Raw genomic sequence first — 24,843 nt, forward strand, 5'->3', positions numbered from 1 at the left:
GATTGTTTGAACCAAATGTGAGCTTTTATTGAGGGATTGCATTTGAACGTTTTACTTGACACGACATGTGAAAAGTGAAATACATGTAGTTATTATGTTTAGCCTGGATGTACAAAAACATTTTAATTGAAACATGAATAAATATGCTTCTAATGAATATATACGTATTCATATTTTCTCAGAAAATAACTTTTAGTTCGCCACGTTTGGGCCATGAATTGCAGCACAAGTCGCTAGGTTAATTGGAATCTGAATACTAGTTCAGGGCAGGCTGCTGCATTCAAGCAAAGAAATATCAGATGGGAATTTCTTTGTGAGACGGATTATTTATTATTTCAATACTTCTCTGCGGGATGTTTAGATGGGTGTATGACTGCTGTTCAACACGCTCCCTCAGACGCGCTGTGACTGGATGGTGGCGTTTCTTGTTCGGAGCTCAAAGGCGCGGGATCGGTCACTTCCGGGGTCAGAACGTGGCGACACACTGGACACGTGCCGGACTGAAAATGAAAAAAAAAATTAAAGGGGACAACATTCGGTAAATATTATAAAGTTATGTCATTATAAGCTTAAAGGGCTAGTTCACTCCAAAATTTAAATTGTCGTCATCATTTACTCACTCATGTCGTTCCAAACCTATTAAACCTTTGTTCATCTTTCAACACAAGAAAATATTTTTAATGAAACCTGAAAGATTTAGGTCCCTCCATTGAAGTCAACGCAACCAAAACTTTGATGCTTCAAAAGGTTCATAAAAACACGTACACATAAAATAGTGCACTATATAAGGGTACGGGGGTGATTTATGACAACCAGAAAATCAAATATGGGCAATGAAAGTTTAGAGAAGCAACAAGGTTAATTCTCACTCATCAAGCTTCTGTTTACCATATTTATACATATAAAAAATAATAATTCATCCGTTCATGATATAAATTAACCATGTCACTTCAGAAGACTTGGATTAAACCACTCACGCATATGGATGTCCTTTTGTACTTTAAATGCAGGAAAATGTTGGCTGCATGGACTTTAAATGATTGGAAAAAGGATAAGAGAATATTAAAAATATCTTCATTCGTATTCCGAAGATGAACGAAACTCATACAGGTTTGAAACAGCATGAGGGAAAGTAAATGATGATTGAATTTTCATTTTCGGGTGAACTAGCCTGTTTTTTTTGGCTCTTTCACAAGCTCCAAGAAAAACAGCAATACCTTTCTGAGCCAGAGAGTGACACAGAGTTTATGGAACATGTGGCGGCACGGCAGCAGGGTTGCAATCTCATCTTTGACGTATTCACAGCAGCAGATGGCACAGCACTGCTCCTGCTCTGCAGAACCAAAGAGAGTGGGCATGTCAATGTATGTAAAAGACTCAACTCTGCTTTCCATCATAAACCTATGACACCAAACATTTCAACTCGATCCAGTCACGCACACATCAGATTACTCATTTCAGACATTAGGGGTGAAACTGAAGTCATTTTATGCTTTCCAAAGCAGATTTATCACCCCAAATGCACTCAGGCCATAAAGTTGAAGTGGGACATTAGTGTGCGAGCATGACTTTCCCAGTATCCAAAGTGTGTGTTGAGTTGTGAAAAACATTTCTCATCTGGTGTTCGTATTGCACAGAAAAGGAGTACACAAAGTATTTTAAGTAAATCACTTAAAAAGGTGATGAGCTTGGACGTTATGCTGCGTTAACACCAAATGCAAAAAGAGAGGCAAATTCGCGTCTATCGTGTCTAGTTTGGCGCTTGAACATTTTGAATCCACTCACGCATCCAAAGTGAATTGGATGCGCGTATAAATCGAGTGTTTGAAGCGAAATAGACGCACATTCGAGGCGCTCCAGGAGCTGCGCCTGGATGACGGCGCCCATATTGCTCCGTATGACTGCTCACTGACAATATCAGTCATTCCTCCATGTTGAATGAGTTACTTTTTTTTTGTGTATTAAATGCATGAAAGAACAGTAACAAAAATTTTCATCATTGTCATACCTTAATAATGCAATAATACGCCAAGGTCCTTCAGTCTTTCAGTCCAGATTAAGTGCCAAGTCCTTAAAGGGTTAGTTCACCCAAAAATGAATATCAGTGAGTCGATTCAGCAGTTTGGATCGCCAAATTTCAGCAGTTTGGCGGTTTGACACGCGATCCGAATCATGATTCGACTCACTGATTCATAACGCTTCGAAGCTTCATGATGCCGTGTTTTGAAATCGTCATCACTATAGAAGTCGTTATTTAGGGTTTTTTTGCACACAAAAACTATTCTCGTCACTCCATAAAGTTATTGTAGAACCACTGTAGTGAGATGGACTTTGTAACGACGTCTTTAGTACCTTTTAAGGGTCTTGAGAGTGTACCGTGCATTGTGCCAATAGAGGCCTTTCAGAGCCATCAGATTTCAACTAAAATATCTTCATTTGTGTTCTGAAGATGAACGGAGGTCTTACGGGTGTCGAACGACATGAGGGTAAGTAATTAATGACAGAATTTTCATTTTTGGGTGAACTAACCCTTTAAACACAACCACTGTTTTGAATGAGTGACTTCTGGCGGGCCTGCCCCTGTTTGTCACGTCACTTACCCCGTTTAGCAGGCTCCTAATTGGTTAACGTGGCGCGAACAGACAGCAAAGTTCCGATTTTTCAACTCGGGCGTCAGACGCGAATTTGCTTCAAACACGGAAATGCACAAAAAGCACCAAATAACACTCGCGCGTATCGCGCTATATGCTCAATTCACGTCTTTCGCGCGAATGAGGCAGCAATCGCGTCCATCAGTCCTCCAGACGCTTTACATTGACTTAACATGGAAATCACTCGCTCCAGATGCTCCATTCACATTCAGTGTGAACGCAGCATTAGAGTCTTGAGTGTCTATGAGATGGTGGTCCAGTGGGTTAAACCACTGCACTGATACACAGAAGTTTGCTGGTTTGATCCCAGCGGTCACCACCAGTGTGTCCTTGAGCAAGGCACTTTACTCCATGTTGCTCCAGGGGGATTGTCCCTGTAATAAGTGCACTGTAAGTCGCTTTGGATAAAAGCGTCTGCCAAATGCATAAATGTACATGTAAATGTGTATGAGACACACCGACTGACCAAGACTTTCTTACAATTTTCTATCGGCAAAACACTTGGCAAAACACATGGGCAGCAGTAAGAAACAGGAAGGCAAATTATAAATACAGTACTCCTGTCATGTCACTGATAGTCATTTAATGACACCCTGACCGCAACTATAATACAGCACATACAGAGTCTGTCTGCTGCAGCTCACTCTGCACAACTGTTACAACCAGTTATGAACACTTACAATCTAATGTTGTGTTCGGACCCACTTTATATTAGGTGGCCTTAACTACTAAGTACTAACATTTTAATTAATCATTTGATACAATGCACTTATTGTGTACATACATGTCATTACATTGTACTTACATTTTTAAATAAACCTGCATGTAATTACATCTGTAATTAATTTCTGTAGTTACATTTGTAATTACACTGTCAACACTTCGCTTACACCTAACCCTACCCTTAAACTTACCCATACCACCACACCTGTCTCTACCCATATCCCACCTCAATATCAAGTGTTTTGCAATACAATATGAACACAATAAGTACATTGTACTTATTTTTTGATGTAAATACATAGTAGTTAAGGCCACCTAATATAAAGTAGGGCCCTGTGTTCTGTCCAATTCTGTTTCATTGCAACTTTGACTGTGAACACCGAAGTTTTTTTGAAAAAAAACAAAATGCTTGTAAATCACTCGTTATGCTATATTAAATCACCAAATATTAGATTCAATCTGTTTGTCAACACGTTTTCTTTCAATTGGGACTGGTTTTTGATTGATTGCTCATAGGCCTTATTGATCTGAGCTTATGCATCAAAAAAAAGCATTATTTGTGGATAATTTTGTTAAGTAAAAAATATTTTGAATGAAAAAAATGTGTCTCTTTGTTATGCTGGGCGATGTTCCTCTCATTACTTAATTTTAATATTGTAAAGAGATGTGTAATTTTTTCTAGAAAAGGAATGCCTTTGATTAGACATAGTTAACCAGTTTCCACGCACTTGCAGAAATACACATTTGATTACATTTTAGAGAACAGATGGGAGAAGATCCGTCAATGTGCATTTGATTCGTTGTTTATGTTCAGTAGTGGTCATGAGCGCAAGCTCATGTGAAGAGTCTTCACAGTGCTCCGTGTCAGTGGTTCCCATTCCATGCTTTATTTTATTTATAAACAAGTACTGTCAATAAAAAAACCCCTAAATAATCACACATTTTTCTGTAATTAATCGCACCTAACATTAAAAGTGAATATAATTTTTATATTGTAATAATTTCACATTTAAATCTTCAAATGAAGGCAGAAACAACAAAGACAGTAGCCTATATTTTAAATATTTGTTTAATGGCATCTCTTTATGAAAGAAGGCCAGTATCACAGATACTAATACTGCTAATGATGTCTCTATGATTTTTATAATGATTAATGATTTAACTTTCCCTCAATTTTAGCCACTGTAAGCGAACTTCATTTAACTCATTTAAGACTGTGCTTACGATGATAACTGAAAAAAGAGCATTTTGGCATAATTTTGTGTGTTTTTGTCCGTTCAAGAACTGTCTGAAGCATCTTTCTGTGCGCATGAGTGTCACAGACACGCACCAGAACTGCACTTTTATGTCTCTTGTGATTTACTCTTACTGAAGTAACTTTTAAGATTATTACTTTTACTTGAGTAAATATTTCTATAAAGTACTAGAGTCCAGACACAGGGAAAGACATTTGAGGCTGAATATTCTGAATATGGTGTAACAATCTGCATTTGGAGTGACTATATTTAAAATAAGGCACAGTCTCTTCATTAAATATTACTCAAAAACTCTACTATAAGAGGCTGACTGCAGCATTGTATTATGTGCTCTTTATGTAGATACAAGTAATGGCAGTAGTACCAATGTTTTCGGCATGCACGGTGATCTGTGGTAGGCAGTCGATGATCTGTTCAGTGGCGGGGGGATGGGCCTGCTCCACGTCTATAGCTAAAGACTCAAGATGAGCCAGCGCTGCCTGCAACACAACAAAACCATTAGCATATTTAATTTCCCCTGGATAAAGATAGAAGCAAGTTAATTATACATTAAGCCTTACATTTCTAGCATGCTCTCTCATTGGCTGAAATCAATGAAGTTTGCTGGGCTTTCACAACATCACTTTCTCCAATATTGTCTTTTTGGGTTGAATTAAGATGGATCATTTATTTGTATAACTTAGCCATTCAAGCAAATACAATATTTATTTGTTAATGAAAAAGCAGCACACATACATTATGGAAGACTACTATGCTTTGATCTCATGAAGACATGAACAATAAATCAAATTAAAACACATCTTGAGGCTCCATTTCAATTTGACCATTTGTAAAATTGGGTCCAGATGATGCAAGCTACTCTTCAATCAATTTTTTTTTCAATCGGATTCTTAAGTGACCTCAAAACCTATTATAGTTAGACTGCACAGTGATATCGCAACACACAATTCATCTAATTAAAACCAAAACTGCAATATGGCTTTGTGCAGTTATCAAATTACAAAGGCTGTGTTTTAAATAAATTAAAATATATTAGTGCTGTCAATCGATAAAAAAACAACAACAGAAAAACGAATTAAAAGGCACATTTTTCTGCAAATTTTTTTGCAATAAATCACACCTAACATTAAAGTTAATATATTTTTATATTGTATTACTTTCACATTGCATCTCCAAAATAAATGTAGAAACAACATAAGAAATATTTTACTAAGCACTATGAATGAAGGCCAGTATCACTGATCCCAGCACTGACTCCATTACATGGATTTTTCCACCTCAACTTTAGCCATTAATTATACAGTAGCCATTAACCATTCCAGTATAATTGAAAGCTATAATTTTTAACATTTAATAGGCTTTAAAAAAAAAAGGGAACTTAATTCAAGTGAACTTAAAGGCACAGCTAAATGTGACATTATGGGTTTGTGTGAAGATTGTTTTAATATATCAGGGCTCAACACTTAGGTTTTTTTCTACTGGTTCGGTCGGGAAGGTTCAGATTAGGGGTGGGCAATATAGCCTCAAAATTATATCACGATATTTCAAGGATATTTGCGATAATTATATTTATGACGATATAGAAAAAATATATGGAACAACATTTTATTGGTGATTGCAATCAAATCTAAGCCAAGTAAAAAAGTAGTCTTGGTACAAGTTGGCAGTGTTTTCCCTGGAAATCTTAAATAAAAGTATAACATAACTCTTAACATTTTAATGTAACAAGTCATTTATGCCATGGTCTGTCTGAATAATTGAGTCTGATTGGTTGGAAGGTTCACAATAAAATAGTTTAATGGACAGATATTTCCATTATATATAGCTCTGGAAAACATTAGGAGACCACTTAACATTGAGAAATCAAGGTTAAGTGGTCTCTTAATTACAGATGTTGTTAATTGCATTCAATATTTTTAATTAGTTAAACTGAAATAAATAGCATGTGTTCACGTTTTGAAACCCCTATATTTATATAGATATAATTTTTTTTAAAAACACTGCATGTTTGCGGAGTGAAGTGAGGCTGTGTTCTTTCATGTGACCTAAAATGTTTTTTTTACAGTGAAATATTACATATAATAACATTTCCTATTTTGCCTTTATTAGGTCATTTTATTTAGTAGTAGTAATAATATTTATTTATTTATTTATATAAAATAAATAAAGAAATATAAACCAATTGTGCGGCTCCATAAAAAAACATGTTTATGCAACCGGCAGAGGTATCTCACCTCCATAGCCTGTGCGAGACGCTCCTCTAATGCCATGTAAGTGAGGAGCTGGGAATGATCCACGTAAGAGATTGCTTGAGCCATCCCGAAACCATCACCAAATTCATCAAGGAACCTGAACAACAAAGGACTTTAAAATACAGCCTCTCTCTTAGTCATCATTGCATGTTGCAACTGACTCAATCAAAATGTTCTTATAAATCAATACCATTTTTCATATTTTAGACATGCATCACTGGGTTGAACCTCATGAAAACTTTTCCAGGCCATGTTTCAAACTAAAATTGCATCATTATCTTGTAATATTTGATGTTGTATATTAGGCTTGTTGACCTCCACTCAGTGTCCAGATCTTCACTCATGCTGGAATCATCCTCCAGGTTATTGTTACCATCCAGGATAAAGAGTCCAGGGTGCACAAACTGACTAACACCATCAGGGTCTTCATCGCTGCTGCTGCCAGAGTCCTCATTATACATCAGCCAGGGGATCTCACCCTCCTCCAGAGGGGTCTGCTCCCTGAAAAACACCACACAAACACAGGACAGCAGAAACACTGTTTTTTTAGGGATGCCTTAACATTTGAGAAATCAAAATTAATTTGACATTGTTCTGTGTCACTAAAGATATCAGAATAAGAGCAGTACCATATGTACACAAAATCTAAATCAACGCTGTAGACAGATTCATTTGCCAGCTAATGATGGAGATCTTTTTATGCAGCGCCTGAAAATAGTCTAACTTCCTTCAACATAACCAACGCGACAAACTGCTTGCACAAGGAAGAATGCTGGGGACTATTTTCAGGCGTAATATCATTGCATGGTACGGCAGCAAAGTTCCTTGATTATTACGCAGGAATGAGAGTATAGTTCCTAGCCATAAATGGCCTAGAAAATCACAACTTTTAATTTTCCGTCGGTCTTAGTACACGATGTAACTACAGAAGAGCCAAGTTTTAAATGGAAAAATAATAGAAACTCTTTGCTCATTTTTTTGAGCGAGATGCTAACGGTTTAATCAGATTCAATGATCTATGCTAAGCTATACTAAAAGTGCTACAGTCAGATCCAGATTTGAAAACGGTAAAACTCCAATGTTTAACTTTAGAGGAATTGGAAAATGAGCACATTTTTCAAAAATAGTGGCATGTTACTTTAACAATGATAATAACAATAACTTCTTGAGCACAAAACCAGCAAATTAGAATGATTTCTGAAGGATGAATTCCTTTTTTCCATGCACATAGCCTATCAATATCTAAATAATTCCAAATAAACGTTCCCATACTTTATGGACTTAATCTTACATCTAATACCTTTCTTACAGATGTTTGTTCAAATGATGGTGCAGCAAGTGATTATTTTTGGAATGCCACAAATAAAAATCCTTTTCTCCCATTGTGCCAAATTATTAACATGCAGAAAGCCTAATAACTTGACAAAATGTTAAAATTAATGATTTAAATGTAAAAATGAATATAATGCATTACCACATTTTTTATAGCCAAACTAAAAACAATTACCAATTTTTTTTTTATATGGACGCATAATTTAAAAGTTTTTTTTTTTTTTTTTGTATAACATCTTTTTCAATTGGGTGACAGCTGTGAAATGATGTTATTTCAAGTATTTAGAGCGTTTAGAGTTTGTGTGCTTACTCTAGAGCGAGGTTGAGAGAAGGCACTTCTTCCAGACTGCTGCTGCTGCTGCCAGGCGGCTCATCCATGCCAGGCAGAGTCTCCCAGCTTTCTTCACTTGTACACCTCTCCTTCTCCAGCCCAGAGTCAGACGTCCACGAGGCCGACCACTCGCCCTCGCTGAATTCTGAGCAGCTGCTTAGAACACAGAGCAGGATACGCGTGCGCACACACACACACACACACACACACACACACAAACACACACACGTGAGCCCACCTCGTAAAAGTCAAGCTAATCCTCTTAGCTGAAGAGCCTTAGCATGCAGAATGAGCACCAACTGAGCACACCTTTGTCACCTCACTCATTTCCTGCTGAGTGTATACAGTACCTTATCAAGCATTCACAGTAAAAGCCCAAACTCATCCTTGACTTGCATTATATGAGGGACTTTTCACAAATAGGCTATCAAATGGAGCTTAGCGTCCATGAAAGAAGGGACTTAAAGCTACACTGTGTGATATTTTCCCCCATCTAGTGTGAAAAGGTATATGACCATCCAGAGAATTTTAGTTTCTGTTCCTCTCAATTCCGACTTCGTTTTAACTCCTACGGTGGCCGATTTAGTCCAAGATTAACATGGCTTCCAGTTCGACCTCGTCCACATTCGACACGGTGCCATCGTGTGTTAAAACGCAAAAGGCGAAGCTTGAATTTACGGGTATGTCCCTCTTTGGCTAATGTACTTTCAAGATGGAGGGGCAACATGGCGACCCGCATTCGAAACCCTTACCCGTTTGCATTTTCAATGGCATATTATAAACTTACGAGAATACTTTATTACTTGAAAGAATAAACTAAAAAAGTTATACAGTGTAGCTTTAACCTTTAGAAAATGAGATTCGTCCACTTGAGTTGGCGATTTCTGTAACTCAGTTATCAAAATTTGCGACAAATGTAAAACCCTGATTAGGGGGATTTTGTTCAATTTCCTAGAAATAAGCAAGCAAACATGTACAAATAGTATATGTACATTTCTTTAAAGAATTAATTCACTTCAAAGTATGCCATCCAAAATGTTCATGTCTTAATTTCTTTTCCACTGAAGAAAAAGTTTGAGGAACACCTTTCAGGATTTTTCTCCACACAATGGACTTCAATGGCAACCAAAATGTGGAAGGTCCAAATCAATGCAGTTTCAAGGGTTTCAGAGGCTCTGCACAATCCCAGATGAGGAATAGGGTCTTATCTTGGTCATTTTCTAAACAAATAAACATTTATATACTTTTTAACCTAAATTGCTCATCTTGCGCTGCTCTGCGACGTGCCAAGGATTGCGTAATAACATCGAAAAGGTCACGGTAGACGTTGGCAGAAGTACCGCCCCCGTGTTTACAAAGCGCTTGTGTGAAGACTAATACAAACATCCTTTGGCAAAAAAAGGTTAAACAACGATGTCGGACGATTATGAAGTTGGATTTTTTGTAAAGGGCGTTTGTATTAGTCGCCGCATGTTCACTTCCCTACTTCCGCCTACATCTAGCGTGACCTTTCCGGCGTGATTGCGCAATCCATGGCACGTCGCAGAGCAGTGCAAGATGAGCAATTTATATGTTCATTTCTTTAAAATGACCGATGTTTCGCTAGATAAGACCCTATTCCTCGTCTGGGATCGTGCAGAGCCTCTGAAGCCCTTTGAAACTGCATTGATTTGGACCTTCAACATTTTGGTTGCCATTGAAGACCATTGTGTGGAGAAATACTGGACTGTTTTCCTCAAAAAACTTAATTTATTTACGGGGGCAAGTAAATTATCAGGAAATTTTCATTTTAAAAGAACTAATCCTTTAATAGCTTTTGGAACAGGGCTAAAACAGTAGTGATGTAAACATTTACGAAAAATGACTATGCTAGAGAAATATAATTAAAGGATTGTAAAAATAAGTAACGGTTGCACAAAATGTGGGAGGTAAATATTCTGCTTTTTGTAGTTAAAACATGAATTAAAAATATGCTTTTTCTACAACTGAATTGAAATCTAATAACTTGTTATTCTTGAGGTCAAGTACGATTTTTTTTTAAGGAAAATTAATACTTTTATTCAGCATTAAATTGATTAAAATTGAAAGTAGCCCCCGTCACACATACACAGCCTTCTGGTAAGCAGTGTTGGGTAAGTTACTCGAAAACAAAGTTATTAATTACATCGTCAATGGTGTAATCAAATTACTGCACTAATTACTCTAATTAGTAACAAGTAATGAAATACTTTTTACTTACTTTCTAAATCCCATATCAACCTCGACCAGTTGAACAATACACTGATAGACACTGGTTTCCTTCAAATAATTCATATAAAATTATAATATATAATATACGTATATATATTACATTAAAAACATAAATTAACATTAGACATTAAATTGATGTTAAATCCACTATTGTTTTATATAGAAATGTTCTAGTCTATACAGTATTTAATACAATTACATCAGAAGTAACTAATTAACTTACAGTCAAAATTAAAGTAAGGGATTACTCTTAATTTTTCTATAATTAAATACCAGTAATTAATTACTTAGCAATCATTACACCCAACACTGCCGGCAAGACATTCGTCTAAAATATTACAAAAAAATAAAACCATTTGTTCTTTAGAATTTTTTTTTGGGGGGGGTTCTTGAAAAAAAAGCACATTGATAATAAGAAGCGTTTCTTCAGCACCAAATCAGAATATTAGAATGATTTCTGAAATCATGTGACACTGAAGACTAGTTTAAAAAAAAGTTATTTTGATATAATAATATTTATTTTATATTAATGTTTTTACATTAATGTTTTTACAAATATACGCAGCCTTGGTGAACATAAGACACTTCTTTACCAACCCCAACTGTAGTGCAAGTTTATGACATCTAATATTTTCTCTCTAAAGTTTTTGGCTATTACGTACAAATAAATAAATAAAAAGAAGGTAAAATAAGTAATGACATCAATTTGTACCCCATTTGTGAAAAATGCCATAGTATAACCACTATAAATCTGCTGTGTTGCTAATGACCATTGAGGCAGAAGTTTCTCTTTCTGTATATATAATACCATAAAGCACATAGTATTTTATATACTTATTTTATGCAGATTATTATTCTGTACAAATCTGTGCATTTAAACATTTTAGTACAATCTATGCATGCAATACATACTGTACCTTTCATCATCCTTTGTAGATGGCTCACATTTCTCCCCAAAATTCTCTAGATCTTCCCAGAGATCATCATCATCATTATCTACTTTAGCGTTATTATCATTCACACATTTACTGTCCTCCGAGCTGAGGTCACTCAAGGCCATTGGTGGAAATTCAAAGAAAAACTCATTTTCAGGGCTTGTGTGCGAGAGGAAACCCGGAGGTGCCGAGCCACACTTGTTTCTGTCCGCTGAGCCTGACAAATGGCTTACTTCCTCTTTTTCTGAACGTTTCCTCCTTTCAAGGTGAGTCTCGCTCGTCTGTTTGCGGATCTTTGGCCTCACAACCATTTCAGACTGTAATGTTTCTTCAGGGTTCGTTTGTCCTGTGCTTTTAAAGGAAACGGCTCCAGCGCTGGCCGTAACCCCATGACATTTCGGAGCTTGGTCTTCACCAACCAACAACTGACCAACTTCTCTATTTGCTTTTACAGTTCTTTGGAAATCTGGTTCCTCACAATGAAGTTCTGTTGAGCCCTTAGAAGGTGCCGCTTGCGCTGAACGCTTACTTATTTTTGTAAAGACATCAGGATGTGAATCATCAAGTGAAATTACATTTCCACCCAAAACACAAATACCATCAAGTCTCTTCTGAGCAGCCTGAGATGGGTTTAAACTCAAGTCCTCCTCCTCGGCTCCGCTACTGTCAGGCTCATAGGCATCAATGTTGATGTAACTCAGAGCTTCCGGGTTGGGCTTGCGGTCTTCATTGATTGGCCAGACTCTAGCTCGATCACTTTTTTCTATAGAAGAACAATATTGTCTATCATATGGCACAACCCGCTCACTCTTTGGTCTCTTGAAATGGTTGGAGGGTGCTTTTAGGACTCTACACAATGATGACTGCCTCCTGTTGTGGCCCTCGTGATTTGAAGCTGTGTTTAACTCCGAGCGCACTGAATTTGTGCATGGTGTCGGGAGGATAGTCTGAAGCATCGAAGAAATGCTGCCCTTTGACGCTAGAAGGAAAAGGTTTCAGATGTTACTCTCTCCTTCACTGGATAAAAGTTTATTATTTTGTATATGGAAGTAAGTGTATATGCACTATAGAGTGAAAGTCACAAAAAAAAAAAAAATCTCCTGGTTACATTTCTACCCAAATTCAAAAGAATCAAATAAGAAATTATACTTTTGTGTCTCATTCATGATTACATTTCCGCCAAAATAACACTAATTTAAAAATAAATACAAAGGATTGGATTTAAATAGTCAAATGCTTATGAGTCTATGATTGGATTACATAATATGATTATTATGTTTCTAGCATGTTACATGTTTGGCAACAGTTCTTTGAAACCTCTTGATGAAAATAACAAAATCACAACATATGCAAGAGTCCAGGGCCCTCATTTATCAACAGTGCGTAGAAAAGGTTCTATATTTCGTCCTACGACTGAAATTTTGAATGTTTCTAAGTACAAGAAAATACGTATTTATCAAACGTGCGCACGCAGTTCTTACGCACATGAGCAAGCAATCATTGTTGATAAATCCCACGTGTGCAAGTACCATGCTCGTTCGCGGTCATTAGCATTCGGAAATGCCTCCAATGAACCATATATGGTGACAACGCATCCCTTTAAAAATCATGTGATTGTGTTTTATCCTCACCGCAATTATGGCAAAGAAGAGGAACTTCACAAACACAGAACGAGTCGCGCAACGACGTTTAACAACAAATTTGCAACACAAATGATTTGCACATTAACAGAATGAAACCCTTTACATCATTAAATGTGTTGGTTGATGGTGCTTTTCTGGCGATGTGGGTGCAGTCTATGGTTCCAATTATGTTTGGGAATCTGGCGATAACATGAAATCCCCATTTTATTTCGGCTTGTTGAGGATTTTGGTAAGGGAACTGGATGTAGGTTGGGTCCAAGGAAATCATTGCATCCAACATTTGTCACAGCTGTCTTTTATAGGGTTTGACACCAATTACGCATCGTGTTTAAAATGACTAATATATATATACAGTATATGTATGTATGTATGTATGTATGTATGTATGCATGTATGTATACAAATTTAGTTTTATAATTAAAGGAAATACAGGACCTATGTAGATTGCTTAATGCATACTGTGACACTCTTAAATGCTTTTCATGTGTATTATCACTATTCAACCACTAGATTCTCTGCGTAAGCATGCTCAAAGGTGTGCTTATATTTACACACATTTCTACGTAGAAGTACAAATTGGTAAATCCCACATTTTGCGTGAAACTGTTATGTGCGTACGCACCGTTGATAAATGAGGCCCCAGCACTCTGTAAAGTCTCCAGCACATCCCAAAGACTTTCAATGAATTTAAGGTCTGGACTCAGAGGTGCCAATTCATGTGTGAAAATGATTTTTCATGCTCCCTTCCAACCATTGTTTCACATTTTGAGCCTGATGAATCTTGACATTGTCATCCTGGAATATGACCATGTTGTGTCTTCCTGCATGGTTGTTTAAAGGTGGGGTAAGTGGTATTTCAAAACGGCTTTTAAAAAAAAGTGTCTTGGGCCGAGTACCAAAACAAACTTATAGCCAATCAGCAGTATGGGGCGTGTCTACTAATGATGGGGGGGGGGGGGGGGGGGTCAGTGCACGTCATTATTCAAAAGACACGACACAGGAAGGACATTAGCCGAGCGACGACAAAGAGAGAGAAGGCAGATAAAAAACAAATGTGGAAGATGTTGATTTTGTTTTGATTCACAGAACTAATATATGCTGGCTTTTGCTTGAGTATGCTCATGTGCCATGTTTGCTTGCTTGTCCATTTGAGATCGTATTGTCGTTAACTTCAGCGATGATAAAGACCCATTCATTTCCACATCGTATAAGCCTAAACCTCCTTGTTGTCTGTTTCAACCGTCAGCTCTCAAAGTGTGTCCGAAAAGTACGATAATCTACTCCTAATATATGCGTTTCCTTTGGTTCCTCTTTTCGTCATCAATATAACCCTCTAATCTTGTCATATTTGTAATATGTTCGTTAGTTGGACTGTCGTGCTCGTGCTATTGAGTTGTTCATGAGAACTGTGTTTGTGTTTTTGGGATGTAAGGGATGACTTTTTCACTGAACATTCGACCTGGATTACCATTGCATCACCAGACCAAGCTCAATTTAAGATTGAACATTAGTCTGGGGAGTCTGCTCTGTAGTTTCTACTGCACAAGAGGCGTGATAAACGAGCATCATTCAAATGACTCTGTATGCAATTGGATAGTCCTTCAACCAATCAGACAACAAGAGGCAAGATCAACGGGCAACGACCCATCGCTTCGCTATCTGTCATCGTGTTAAACCTGCCAATAGCGCGCCAGGTGGATAAGCCAGTCTGTGATCGGTTCCCGCAAAAGTGTAACAGAAGCAGTAGAAATGAATGTACAGGTTTCCAGACTGATTTGCCGGGACGAAATCAAAATCGCCGGTAGATCAGACTGGGTTTACCCAGTCTAATAGTAACACACATTGCTTTCACTTATTGATGACATCATACCCTCGGCTGGCTGTCACAGCAGATTCCGCCAAAGTTGTTGCCTGGGTTACGCATGTGTGGGCCGGAGCAGAGCCATAGAGAGAGAGAGTTGCGACAACTCCATTGACTCCAATGGAACGGGTTTTTTTTTACAGCAATGGCGGCTCGTGGAGACTCTCAATAGTTCCCGGAAGTAGCAGCCGCGCCATAGAGTTACAGCAGAACAGACCGTTTGTGATGCACTTTTAAAAGGTAAGACGTTTAATCAGTAAGATTGTAAATGATCAGCACATTTTAATCAAAATAACTTGTACATTAAAGCCTGCTTGTGTAGATTATTCATCATTAAAAAAATATATATTTTAAAAACAACATCACTGTAACTACATACTCATGCTACATACACATGTCGATGTGTAATAAAATTATTGAAAATCAATGCATTTATTGACTATTAATTACCAAAAAGCGCAGTTCTGTCACTGTGACTATCAATTTGAATTGCCCGTCAAAGCACTTCCTGGAACTATTCGAGGTCTACATGAATCACGTGACTATCAAGCGTTTTGAACTTCCGTTGTCGCAACTCTCTCTCTCTATGGCTCTGGGCCGGAGCACGTTTGTTTTGGTGATTTGAAATCAACATCGGTTACCAGAAAGCACTTACCCCACCTTTAAGAAATTAAAGCTACACGCTCCATTCAGGGTTAGAAGAACTGTTGTCAAACATATAACATGCTAGAAACATAATCACTGCAATAATGATCCAATCATAGACTCTTAAGCATTTGCCTAATTAAATCCAAACATCAACTTTTTTTGGGTCGGACAGTGTACTTCACAGTGTAAACAATGTTTGTTTTATAAAGATCATTTTTATTATTACCATTTAATAATTAAACATTTTAATAAATGTATTGTTCTCATCGAATGGATTTAAATCAAATTACAGAATGACAATGAGAACACTGCTTAAATGTCATGAAAAGGTCACAAAGCAAAAACAAGTCTTACACTCTTTATACTCTTCTTTATGAAAAACATATATGTATTGTTTTCCTTTGGTTTTAGAAGTGAAATATGACCTGGGTATTTCTTGACAGTCACTAAATTAAAAATAAATAAAAAAACGACTTTCTACCCACCCTCATCGTTCTCTTATATTTGCATAATAAAGTCAGATAGTCTCCTACAGGGTTTCAGTCTACACCTTTTAAAGGTGATGAATGCTCCACTCTAAAGCAGAACAACCCACACATGCATACTTCAGCTCTTCAAAATCTGTTATATTCCCAAAATCACAAAGCTGTTTATTCGCCATGAGAACCAGTGAAATATCAAAATCTCTTTCCACTTTTGTTGATCACAGATTTCCAATTACTCAGGAATTGTTAGCTGAAGGAAGTCATTTAAGTTTTAAAAGGATAGTTCACCCAAAAATGAAAAATATGTCATTGGTGGCTCACCTTCATGTTGCTCCAAACCCATAAGACTTTCATTAATCTTCGGAACACACATGATGATATTTTAATGAAATCTAAGAGCTTTCTGTCCCTCCATTGACAGCTACAAAACTACCACTTTTACACTTCAAAAAGTTCATAGAGAGAGAGAGATTGTAAAACTAATCCATATGAATTGAGCGGTTTAGTCCAAATTTTCTGAAGAGACTTGATCCATTTATGTGATGAACAGATGAATTTAGGCTTTTATTCACATAAACATTCATCAACTCACACATCAGTTGTGGTAAACAGAAGCTCAAGCATGTTCGCTTGATGTGCGAGAACCATTGAGGTTCATTCTCGTGGTACACAGCACATTTGCGCTTCAGTAAGAGCCAATGGGGTTCATTCTAGTGTTAGGCAGCACGTTTGAGCTTCTGCAAGAACCAATGAGGTTTGTTCTTGTGCGTCAAACAGGTTCGGTTGAGCTTCTGTGCATGTTCGCTGATCAATGTTTAAACGTGAATAAAAGCCTAAATCTGTTCATCTTTTAAAAAGCGATCGAGTCTATTCAGAACATTTTGGATAAACCACTCGATAGCTGTCGACGGAGGGACAGAAAGCTCTCAGATTTAATCAAAAAGATCTTCATTTGTGTTCCGAACGAAAGTCTTTGGAACGACATGAGGGTGAGTAATTAAATGACATAATTTTCATTTTTGGGTGAACTATCACCAAGTTATTTTTAAAATAATATTTTAATACAAACATTAGTGACAACTAAGGCCTATTTAAACTAATTTCCAGAACAATATAAACAATCTGCGGCCCTATCAAAACACTGACTTGTTGGTTTGGCTTGACTTTGGGGTGGGACTATCAGTTTTTCAACCAACAGCATTCGTTACTTTTGCAATTCAATTTGTCAATGTTTGTAGCAAGAAAATGACATGGTGATTTCCATCACCAGCTGGTACGTACCCACTGCCTGGTCCTTTTGACTACTCGTCCTCTCCATGTTTCGACAGTCCACAGCAGATGTGGCTCTTTGTTTATCGGTGACCGGCCGGAAGCTGATATACGCGTGTCTCCGGCCGTATCTCCTGCCCGAGATGGTCTGGTATCCCCCTGCTGGTTTGGGCCACGCAGACTTTCCAGCTTCTTGACCCATTCCTAAGAGAAACAAAAGCTTTAAGGCTTGGTCGCACCAAGGACAATAACTACAAAGATAACTATATTAGCGTCCACACCAATGGATGATAACGTTCTGTAAAGCTCGGATTAGCCCGGATATAACTCTGATTGTATTCCGTCTGAAAGAAGAATGCCATATACACCTAGGATGGCAAGTAAATCATAGGCTAATTTTCATTTTTGGCTGAATTATTCACCACTGCAAGACAGGCTTTAAGTAAATCTTGTCTGTCTAAGCAGTAGAAAAGTGACAATTTTAAGTAATCGGTACTCTATGACTGCAGAAAACAGAGAAGGGGAGCTGTTTTGTTTTGTTTTGCCCAAAACTTAATTTGTAGTTTTAACAAAAGCCCTGGAGCTGTCAAAAGTCCACTGGTTGATGCAAAATGACGTGACTTGCATCACCCGTTGCACTTCTGCTGACAAATAAACGGGGATATTTGTGTATAGGTAACATGGAGAGAGAGTACATATAAATTAAATTATTCACAGACAATGCAGCAATACAAAGCTTGTCGAAAATCTGCATCCATAAAATCCTTTATGCATCCACATATTGGGGGGGGCCACAGTACAAAAGGCACTTATATTATTGAACTATTAGGTTAAATAAAGGCACTTCCTTTAGGTAAAGGATAAAATTATAAAATATATCTAATATCTTGTTCTCTTTTCTGCATTTTTTTTTTTTTAAGTTTGCACTTAGTCTTGTAACTCGGCCTTGTGATAATATTAATATTGTGTCATGTGTGATGAATTGCTTGTGATGTTCCTCATTTGTCGCTTTGGATAAAAGCAATTAGTAAATGATTACATTTTACAATGCAATTTAAAACACACTGAGGTGTGACACCTGATACACTAAATCACACACTTCATCCACACATGTAAATGCATGTTTTATGTAACACAGGCCAAAAACAAAGATGATTCAATTGTGACCTGTTCATGTTCTCAATCTTTGATGCTGAAAACGCAGTTGTCTTTTAAGCATTTGTTCAATACCCTATTAAAAGAAATCCAATTTAGGTCTTGGGGCCGCTAATAATTAATCATGGGTGTTTGTTAAATGCAGGAAATATAAGTGCAATGCAGTGCTACTCCAGGAAGAGGATTAGAAAGAATTAAAGCTTTCTAACCGATGACAGATCACATTAAAGCTGAACACAGTAACACCACGGAAGTTACTTAGCTCAGTCTGATCAAAACGCATCACTGTCATGTTATTGTTGTCTGTAGTTTGCAGCAAACGCGCAACATCCGTCAACATTACGCAAGGGGCTTGACATAATATGCTATCGCTTGGCACATTACCTCAAAACATATCAACACAACATTCAACGCCCTAAAACAGATTATTGTCTCAAGAAACAAACAAATCTCGTGATTCATATGATCAGCTGGATCAATTCAGTCGACTGCGGGCCCTCATACAAGTTCAGAGCAGCTAACAAGCTAACTAATGTTTGTCGACAAGCGCTGCTGCTTCTTGGGCGTGGTTTACAATGTTTACTAACGCGTTTAGTCCTCCAGTTTCGCGCAAAAAAACTCACACAATGTTTTGGTTTAAGAAATTAGTCGTCTGTTACGGGACTGTACCTGTGTTCCTGGATGCTTCTTGTGTCAACTAACTCTGCGAACGTCACCACGAAACTTAAGAGACACGTGACACATGTCCACCAATCAACTGTGAGTATAATTGTCAGTATTATGATCGGGTGCAGCTAGGCAGCTGTAAACCAACTGCAACACCACGTGTGCAATTTAAAGCCCACCTGCAAAACGGAATGCAGAAAGGAATAGGAATGGGATGGGGTGGGATGCAACAGCCAGGACAGTAGGATAGGATAGGATAGGATAGGATAATATGGAACTGTGTCAGGACAGACACTGGAAATGTAAGTTAAGGATGGATTAATTGTATGAAACTGAAAAGGAATTGATTTCCAATAGGTGCCTCATAAAATATGAAATTATTATTATTATAATAATAATAATAAAAAAAAATGCAGCACTGCCAAATACATGTTACACAATATACACTTATTTCCTAATTATCTAATCATTTATTCATTCATATTTTAAAAGTCAATATATTTTAATACAATGAAATATATAATACAATAACAATAAATAAAAATGTATTTTCATACATTACCAAACCTATTAACCCTATAAAGAATGCTGCCGTGAAACATTAGAAATCTAATTTCTCAACAGAAAATACATGGGCACACCTGAGTGTGTGTGTGTGTGGCCTGGTAAACCCTACATTATTATACTAAGATGGCAATATCCGAAATCCTTGTCCTTGGGTAAATTTTTGGTCGTATTTGTATGAATCATACAAAGTGATGTTTTTTGAAAATTAAAAAATAGGCTACAGAACGTTTTCTGTGGTGGGTAGGTTTAGGGAATATATAGGCTACAGTTTGTACAGTAAAAAATATTGTCTATTAAAAGTCCCCATAAAACATGAAATGAATGTGTGTGTGTGTGTGTGTGTGTGTGTGTGTGTGTGTGTGTGTGTGTGTGTGTGTGTGTGTGTGTGTGTGTGTGTGTGTGTGTGTGTGTGTGTGTGTGTGTGTGTGTGTGTGTGTGTGTGTGTGTGTGTGTGTGTGGGCAAGTTTTTGTGAAATATCAGGACACAAATGTGTATAATGACATGGGTATGACATAGGTATTACAAAAAGTGGGTGAAATATGAGGACGTTCCTCATGTCCTCACTTTCCTCACTTAAAGGTATAAAAACCATAACGCCTATGGAATGTCCTCACGTTTCACAAAAAGAAACGTGTGTGTGTGTGTGTGTGTGTGTGTGTGTGTGTGTGTGTGTGTGTGTGTGTGTGTGTGTGTGTGTGTGTGTGTGTGTGTGTGTGTGTGTGTGCGCATGTTTTACTATCCCCGTGGGGGCCTAAATTGAGGTTCCCTATGAGGAAACAAAGCTTATAAATCATACAGAATTGTTTTGTTTTTTTTATTTTAAATGTAAATTATGAAAGTCTTGTGGAATGGGTTGGTGTAGTGTAAGGGGATAGAATATACAGTTTGTACAGTATAAAAACCATTACGTTATAGATAGCGAACCAGACGTGTGTGTTTGTGTATGTGTGTACATGTTTTTCTATCCCGGTGGGGACTTCAACCTGAATGCACACTGACTTAAGGGGACTTATCGTGTCACTGTGGGGGCGTCACCATGAGGAAACAAGCTTATAAATCATACAGAGTGAGTTTTTTTGAAAATGTAAAAATGCAGAAAGTTTTCTGTGATGGTAGATTTAGGGGTAGGGGTAGTGTAAGGGGATGGAATATATACAGCTTGTACAGTATAAGAACCATAACGTCTATGGAGAGTCCCCACAAAAGATAGCGAACCAGACAAGCGACGCACGGTGTGTGTGTGTGTGTGTGTGTGTGTGTGTGATGTGTTCACTCGTTAGGCGGCGCAACTCCACACTCACTTTTCCTCTGTCTGTACTGTAGCACACACGGTAAGCGCAGGAAGGGGGCAGGGTTGGCGCTTTTCCTTTGCCTGTTTGACCATCACAATTTGCTGAATCACACAAACTCTTCCGCATCGTCAAAACTTTGAAGACAGATCGCAGTGGATTTTCAGTCCGTGGATACATAACGCGACATTTCCCAGCCGTCAGACAGAGAAGGTGTCCCCTTTCGTGCAACTCTTCTTGGGCGAAAAGACCTTTCTCTTTCACTTCTGCCTTCTGTCACCTACGGGACCACCGCTCGCGAGACACGAGCCTTTAAAAGTTTGCCTTTCATGTGAATGTAACGTTACAGGACTCGTGTGAGAAATGAAGCTCAGCAGACAGTTCACAGTTTTTGGCAGTGCCATATTCTGTGTGGTGGTATTTTCCTTGTACCTGATGTTGGATCACTTAGATTATAGCAAAAACCCAAATGGAGAGAGAACGCAAAACGTAAGTACTCCACGTGCGGTCTTATGCTTGTCAATAAATCGTGTTATATAAAAAAGTAGCCTACTGTCAGCAGATGTGTGTTTTCTGTGTTCAAGTTCGTGAACTTATAATATTAATTCGATCGTGATCTGGTGGATAAAAGGAGACACCTAGCAGTTTTAATTGAGTTTGCTTCTTTCCAAGTGACATTACACTATTAAAGTAATACACTGACACAAAGATGGCTGTGATCAGTTAGTAAAGCCTGCATTTCCTGTTTCCCAAATACTTTTATTGTGTTATATCCACTTAGATTCACGATAGTGTCTTAAACGATTCCGAAAGAGAGATTCTGTCTCGCTTTCGACAGTGAACTGAGCTCAAAGGTCATTTCCTCGCAGTCCTCCTCAGCGTTGTTCATAGGTTGTCTTTCAAAACCCCAACGATCTGCCTATTTAGATAACACACACTGTTTCCTGCTCAATTCTGTGTGTGTGTGTGTGTGTGTGTGTGTATGTGTGTTTTGCATTCAAATAGTTTCAAACTTCCGTAATTGGTCCTACAAGTATAAACTATTTGGATAACACGTATATTTTTAAATATACGTGTGTTGATACGTTTTATTTATCTGTTCATTTATGCACATTACAATTTGTGTGTGTGTGTGTGTGTGTGTGTGTGTGTGTGTGTGTGTGTGTGTGTGTGTGTGATGAATTCATGTGATCTTTAATTAAAATAACTACCCCTCCCTCTTGCTACTACATATCTTTTCTGATTATGATGATGTGTTTACTGGCGTGAAGGCAGGACAACCTGTCACTCACATGGCATCATTACAATGATCCAATCAATAGAGTGGTACAGGAATGACATCACTTTGTAGGCCAACCAGTAGCATCACACTTTCCCACAACAACAATGAAAAAACAAACAAAAAAACCCCCTAGGATTTTCCCATAGGCTTTTGCATTATCGCAAAAAACAAGCTCTGTGATCAACAAAAGTTTATGATACACAATATATGAATTTTGATGCCTGAATGCAGACGCCAGAAGTAAAAGGCTATAAACGGACTACACCCACTACTACACTGTCCCACGATTTCAACGTCACCATCACTGAGCTTCCGGCAACTCATTCAGTTTTTATCTAAAAACATTTCCCTGGAAAGTTTGAGTTAGAATAGTTTATAAGAGCACAACTATGAGCATAATAAGGTTGTAAAAGCGGACCAATCTTACCTTTTCGGCGTGATGACGTTTAATCTCCCCGACAGCCTCTGTAGTCTCATTTAGCCACTTGTTAGCAACCGCCTTTTTCAAGACACGAAACAGCTTCAAAAAATCATGAGTGGTGTAATACTGATGTATTAAATGTAATAGAACAGATACAGACCTTATTTCAACCATTTAACCAAAACCCCATTCAAAAAACCCATTGACTTTGGGACGATGGAACTGGAAGTGCTAAAATGCTAACTCGCTTCCGTGTTTTGGCCTTCAAATTGATGTCATACCTGCACCACTCTATTCCCAATGGAATAACCCTAAACCTCATCTTAAAACTGTGGCAGCAGCAATTGTGAATCACCTGAGAGTTTAGCAATGATGTTCTTTGTCACTGATGTAAAAGGGCATGACAGATATTTAAACACCTTGTTTAAATTACTTTTAAGAGCCACTGCTGAAAGTGAGAGAATTCGAAATCGAATGTTGTAAATCTCCCTTTTTCACAGACACGGTGCTTGTGCCTGAAAAGTTGCAGGCCAGGTGCTGCGTTAAATGACTTTGGATGTTAAAATTTATTTTCAAAGCCTGTAAGGCCCGTAAACAACGTCATTTAGGTTATGTGGAAACGTATTCAGTTACGTCATTGTCTGAATTTTTGTCCTGAAGGGCTGCGTGGATCCTGTCCAATGCAGTGTTCAAAGTGTTGCTCAACGTTTTTCTCTGTTTTACAGGGTCAGCTTGGTGTTCTGCAGGACAAAATAGACCACTTAGAAAGACTGCTTTCAGAGAACAATGAGATCATTGCCAACATCAGGGACTCCGTAATTAACCTGAGAGAAACTGTGAAAGTTGGGAAAATGTTTCCTGAAGGGAACATGAGTCAGGGGAACTTGGAATTGCTGCCCCTTGCTCCTGCGCTGCTCCCCGTCCACTCAGAGGACTGCCAGTTCGCAACACGGACGTACTCCAAGGCAGCGGATGGAGTACAGGTACAGAGAGAAAAGGGAGTCTTAAAGGGACAGTTCACCCAAAAATGAAAATTCTGTCATCATTTACTCATTATGTTGTTCTAAACCTGTTTCTTCTGTTGAGCACAAAAGAATGTTGGTGATTAGACAGTTGATGGTAGCCATTGGCTTTCATTGTATTTTTTTGCCTACTATGGAAATCAATGGGTGCCATCAATTGTCTGCTCACCCGACATTCTTCAAAATATCTACTATTGTTTTCAACCATGCGGCAACCAGAAAAAAAATATGTTTACAGTCTGGTACAAAGAGTGGTGCTAGAGGGTGCTAAGCACGCTCAAACGCAAGCAAAAGCACCCTCAGTTGATAGGCTACTGTAAGGGCGTTTTCACACCTACCTTGTTTGGTCCGGATTTTCGGACTTTTCAGTTTGGTCCGAATCAAAATTGCAGGTGTGAAACCTCCCCCGTACCACGGTCCGGACCAAACAGACGAAATTTGGTCCGACGAAAAGAGGTAGTCTCGGTCCGGATCAAACTGAACAAAGGTTCGGTTCGTTTCTAGTCTGAAAGCATTTTCTGTATGGTTCGGACTTTCAGACCATTTACAGGAAGTTCCTGTTTATGTTTAAATATTATAACGTTATTTTTAAATTCAATCTAGGCTACATTGATTATGAAAAGTGAAAATATGCGCAATATGTCAGAAGACAGAAAGTCAGAAATAATTTTGAATGAAATTTTGTATGATTTTGCTTAGAAAGCATTTCTTTAATGGGAATTTCATTTTGTATAAATTGTATCTTAATTTTAATCAACGTTTAATCAGATAATTTCCTGGATTTAATAAATAAGAAGCAAATAA

The 24,843-nt window shown here is 37.8% G+C and overlaps 2 protein-coding genes across 3 annotated transcripts in view; one reads left to right on the forward strand and one right to left on the reverse strand.

Annotated features, from left to right (window-relative positions):
* On the reverse strand, nt 1–19,531 carry pja2 (praja ring finger ubiquitin ligase 2). Of its 2 annotated transcripts, none has more exons than XM_079815520.1 (9): nt 19,461–19,531; nt 17,649–17,840; nt 11,713–12,709; nt 8,525–8,698; nt 7,198–7,383; nt 6,865–6,979; nt 4,995–5,109; nt 1,218–1,333; nt 1–500 (listed from the first exon to the last, which is right to left on the reverse strand). In XM_079815520.1, the coding sequence occupies exons 2-9, from the start codon at nt 17,836–17,838 to the stop codon at nt 381–383; spliced, it is 2,013 nt and encodes a 670-aa protein (XP_079671646.1). In that variant the 5' UTR covers nt 17,839–17,840; nt 19,461–19,531; the 3' UTR covers nt 1–380. The 2 variants fall into 2 exon arrangements, with proteins under 2 accessions (XP_079671646.1, XP_079671645.1); XM_079815519.1 differs by having other exon boundaries at nt 8,525–8,701; nt 19,461–19,516.
* Nucleotides 19,532–21,324: 1,793 nt separating this feature from the next.
* Nucleotides 21,325–24,843, forward strand: part of man2a1 (mannosidase, alpha, class 2A, member 1) — a 98,498-nt gene continuing 94,979 nt past the window's right edge. Inside the window, exons 1-2 of the mRNA XM_079815521.1 lie at nt 21,325–21,803; nt 23,743–24,000. Of these exons, the coding sequence (XP_079671647.1) occupies nt 21,678–21,803; nt 23,743–24,000 (384 nt within the window). The 5' untranslated portion in view covers nt 21,325–21,677. The remainder of the gene's footprint in view (nt 21,804–23,742; nt 24,001–24,843) is intronic.

The sequence above is a fragment of the Gobio gobio genome (genome assembly GCF_949357685.1).
Source record: "Gobio gobio genome assembly, chromosome: 4".
Classification (NCBI taxonomy): domain Eukaryota; kingdom Metazoa; phylum Chordata; class Actinopteri; order Cypriniformes; family Gobionidae; genus Gobio; species Gobio gobio.

Excerpts from the sequence above, each read along its gene's own strand:
- pja2 (XM_079815519.1), bottom strand. The coding sequence starts at position 17,838 with ATGGGTCAAGAAGCTGGAAAGTCTGCGTGGCCCAAACCAGCAGGGGGA. Across the intron at positions 7,384-8,524 it reads TCTCTCAACCTCGCTCTAGA|GGAGCAGACCCCTCTGGAGG; the intron begins GTAAGCACACAA and ends GGTGTTTTTCAG. Across the intron at positions 501-1,217 it reads TCACTCTCTGGCTCAGAAAG|TCCGGCACGTGTCCAGTGTG; the intron begins GTATTGCTGTTT and ends TTTCATTTTCAG.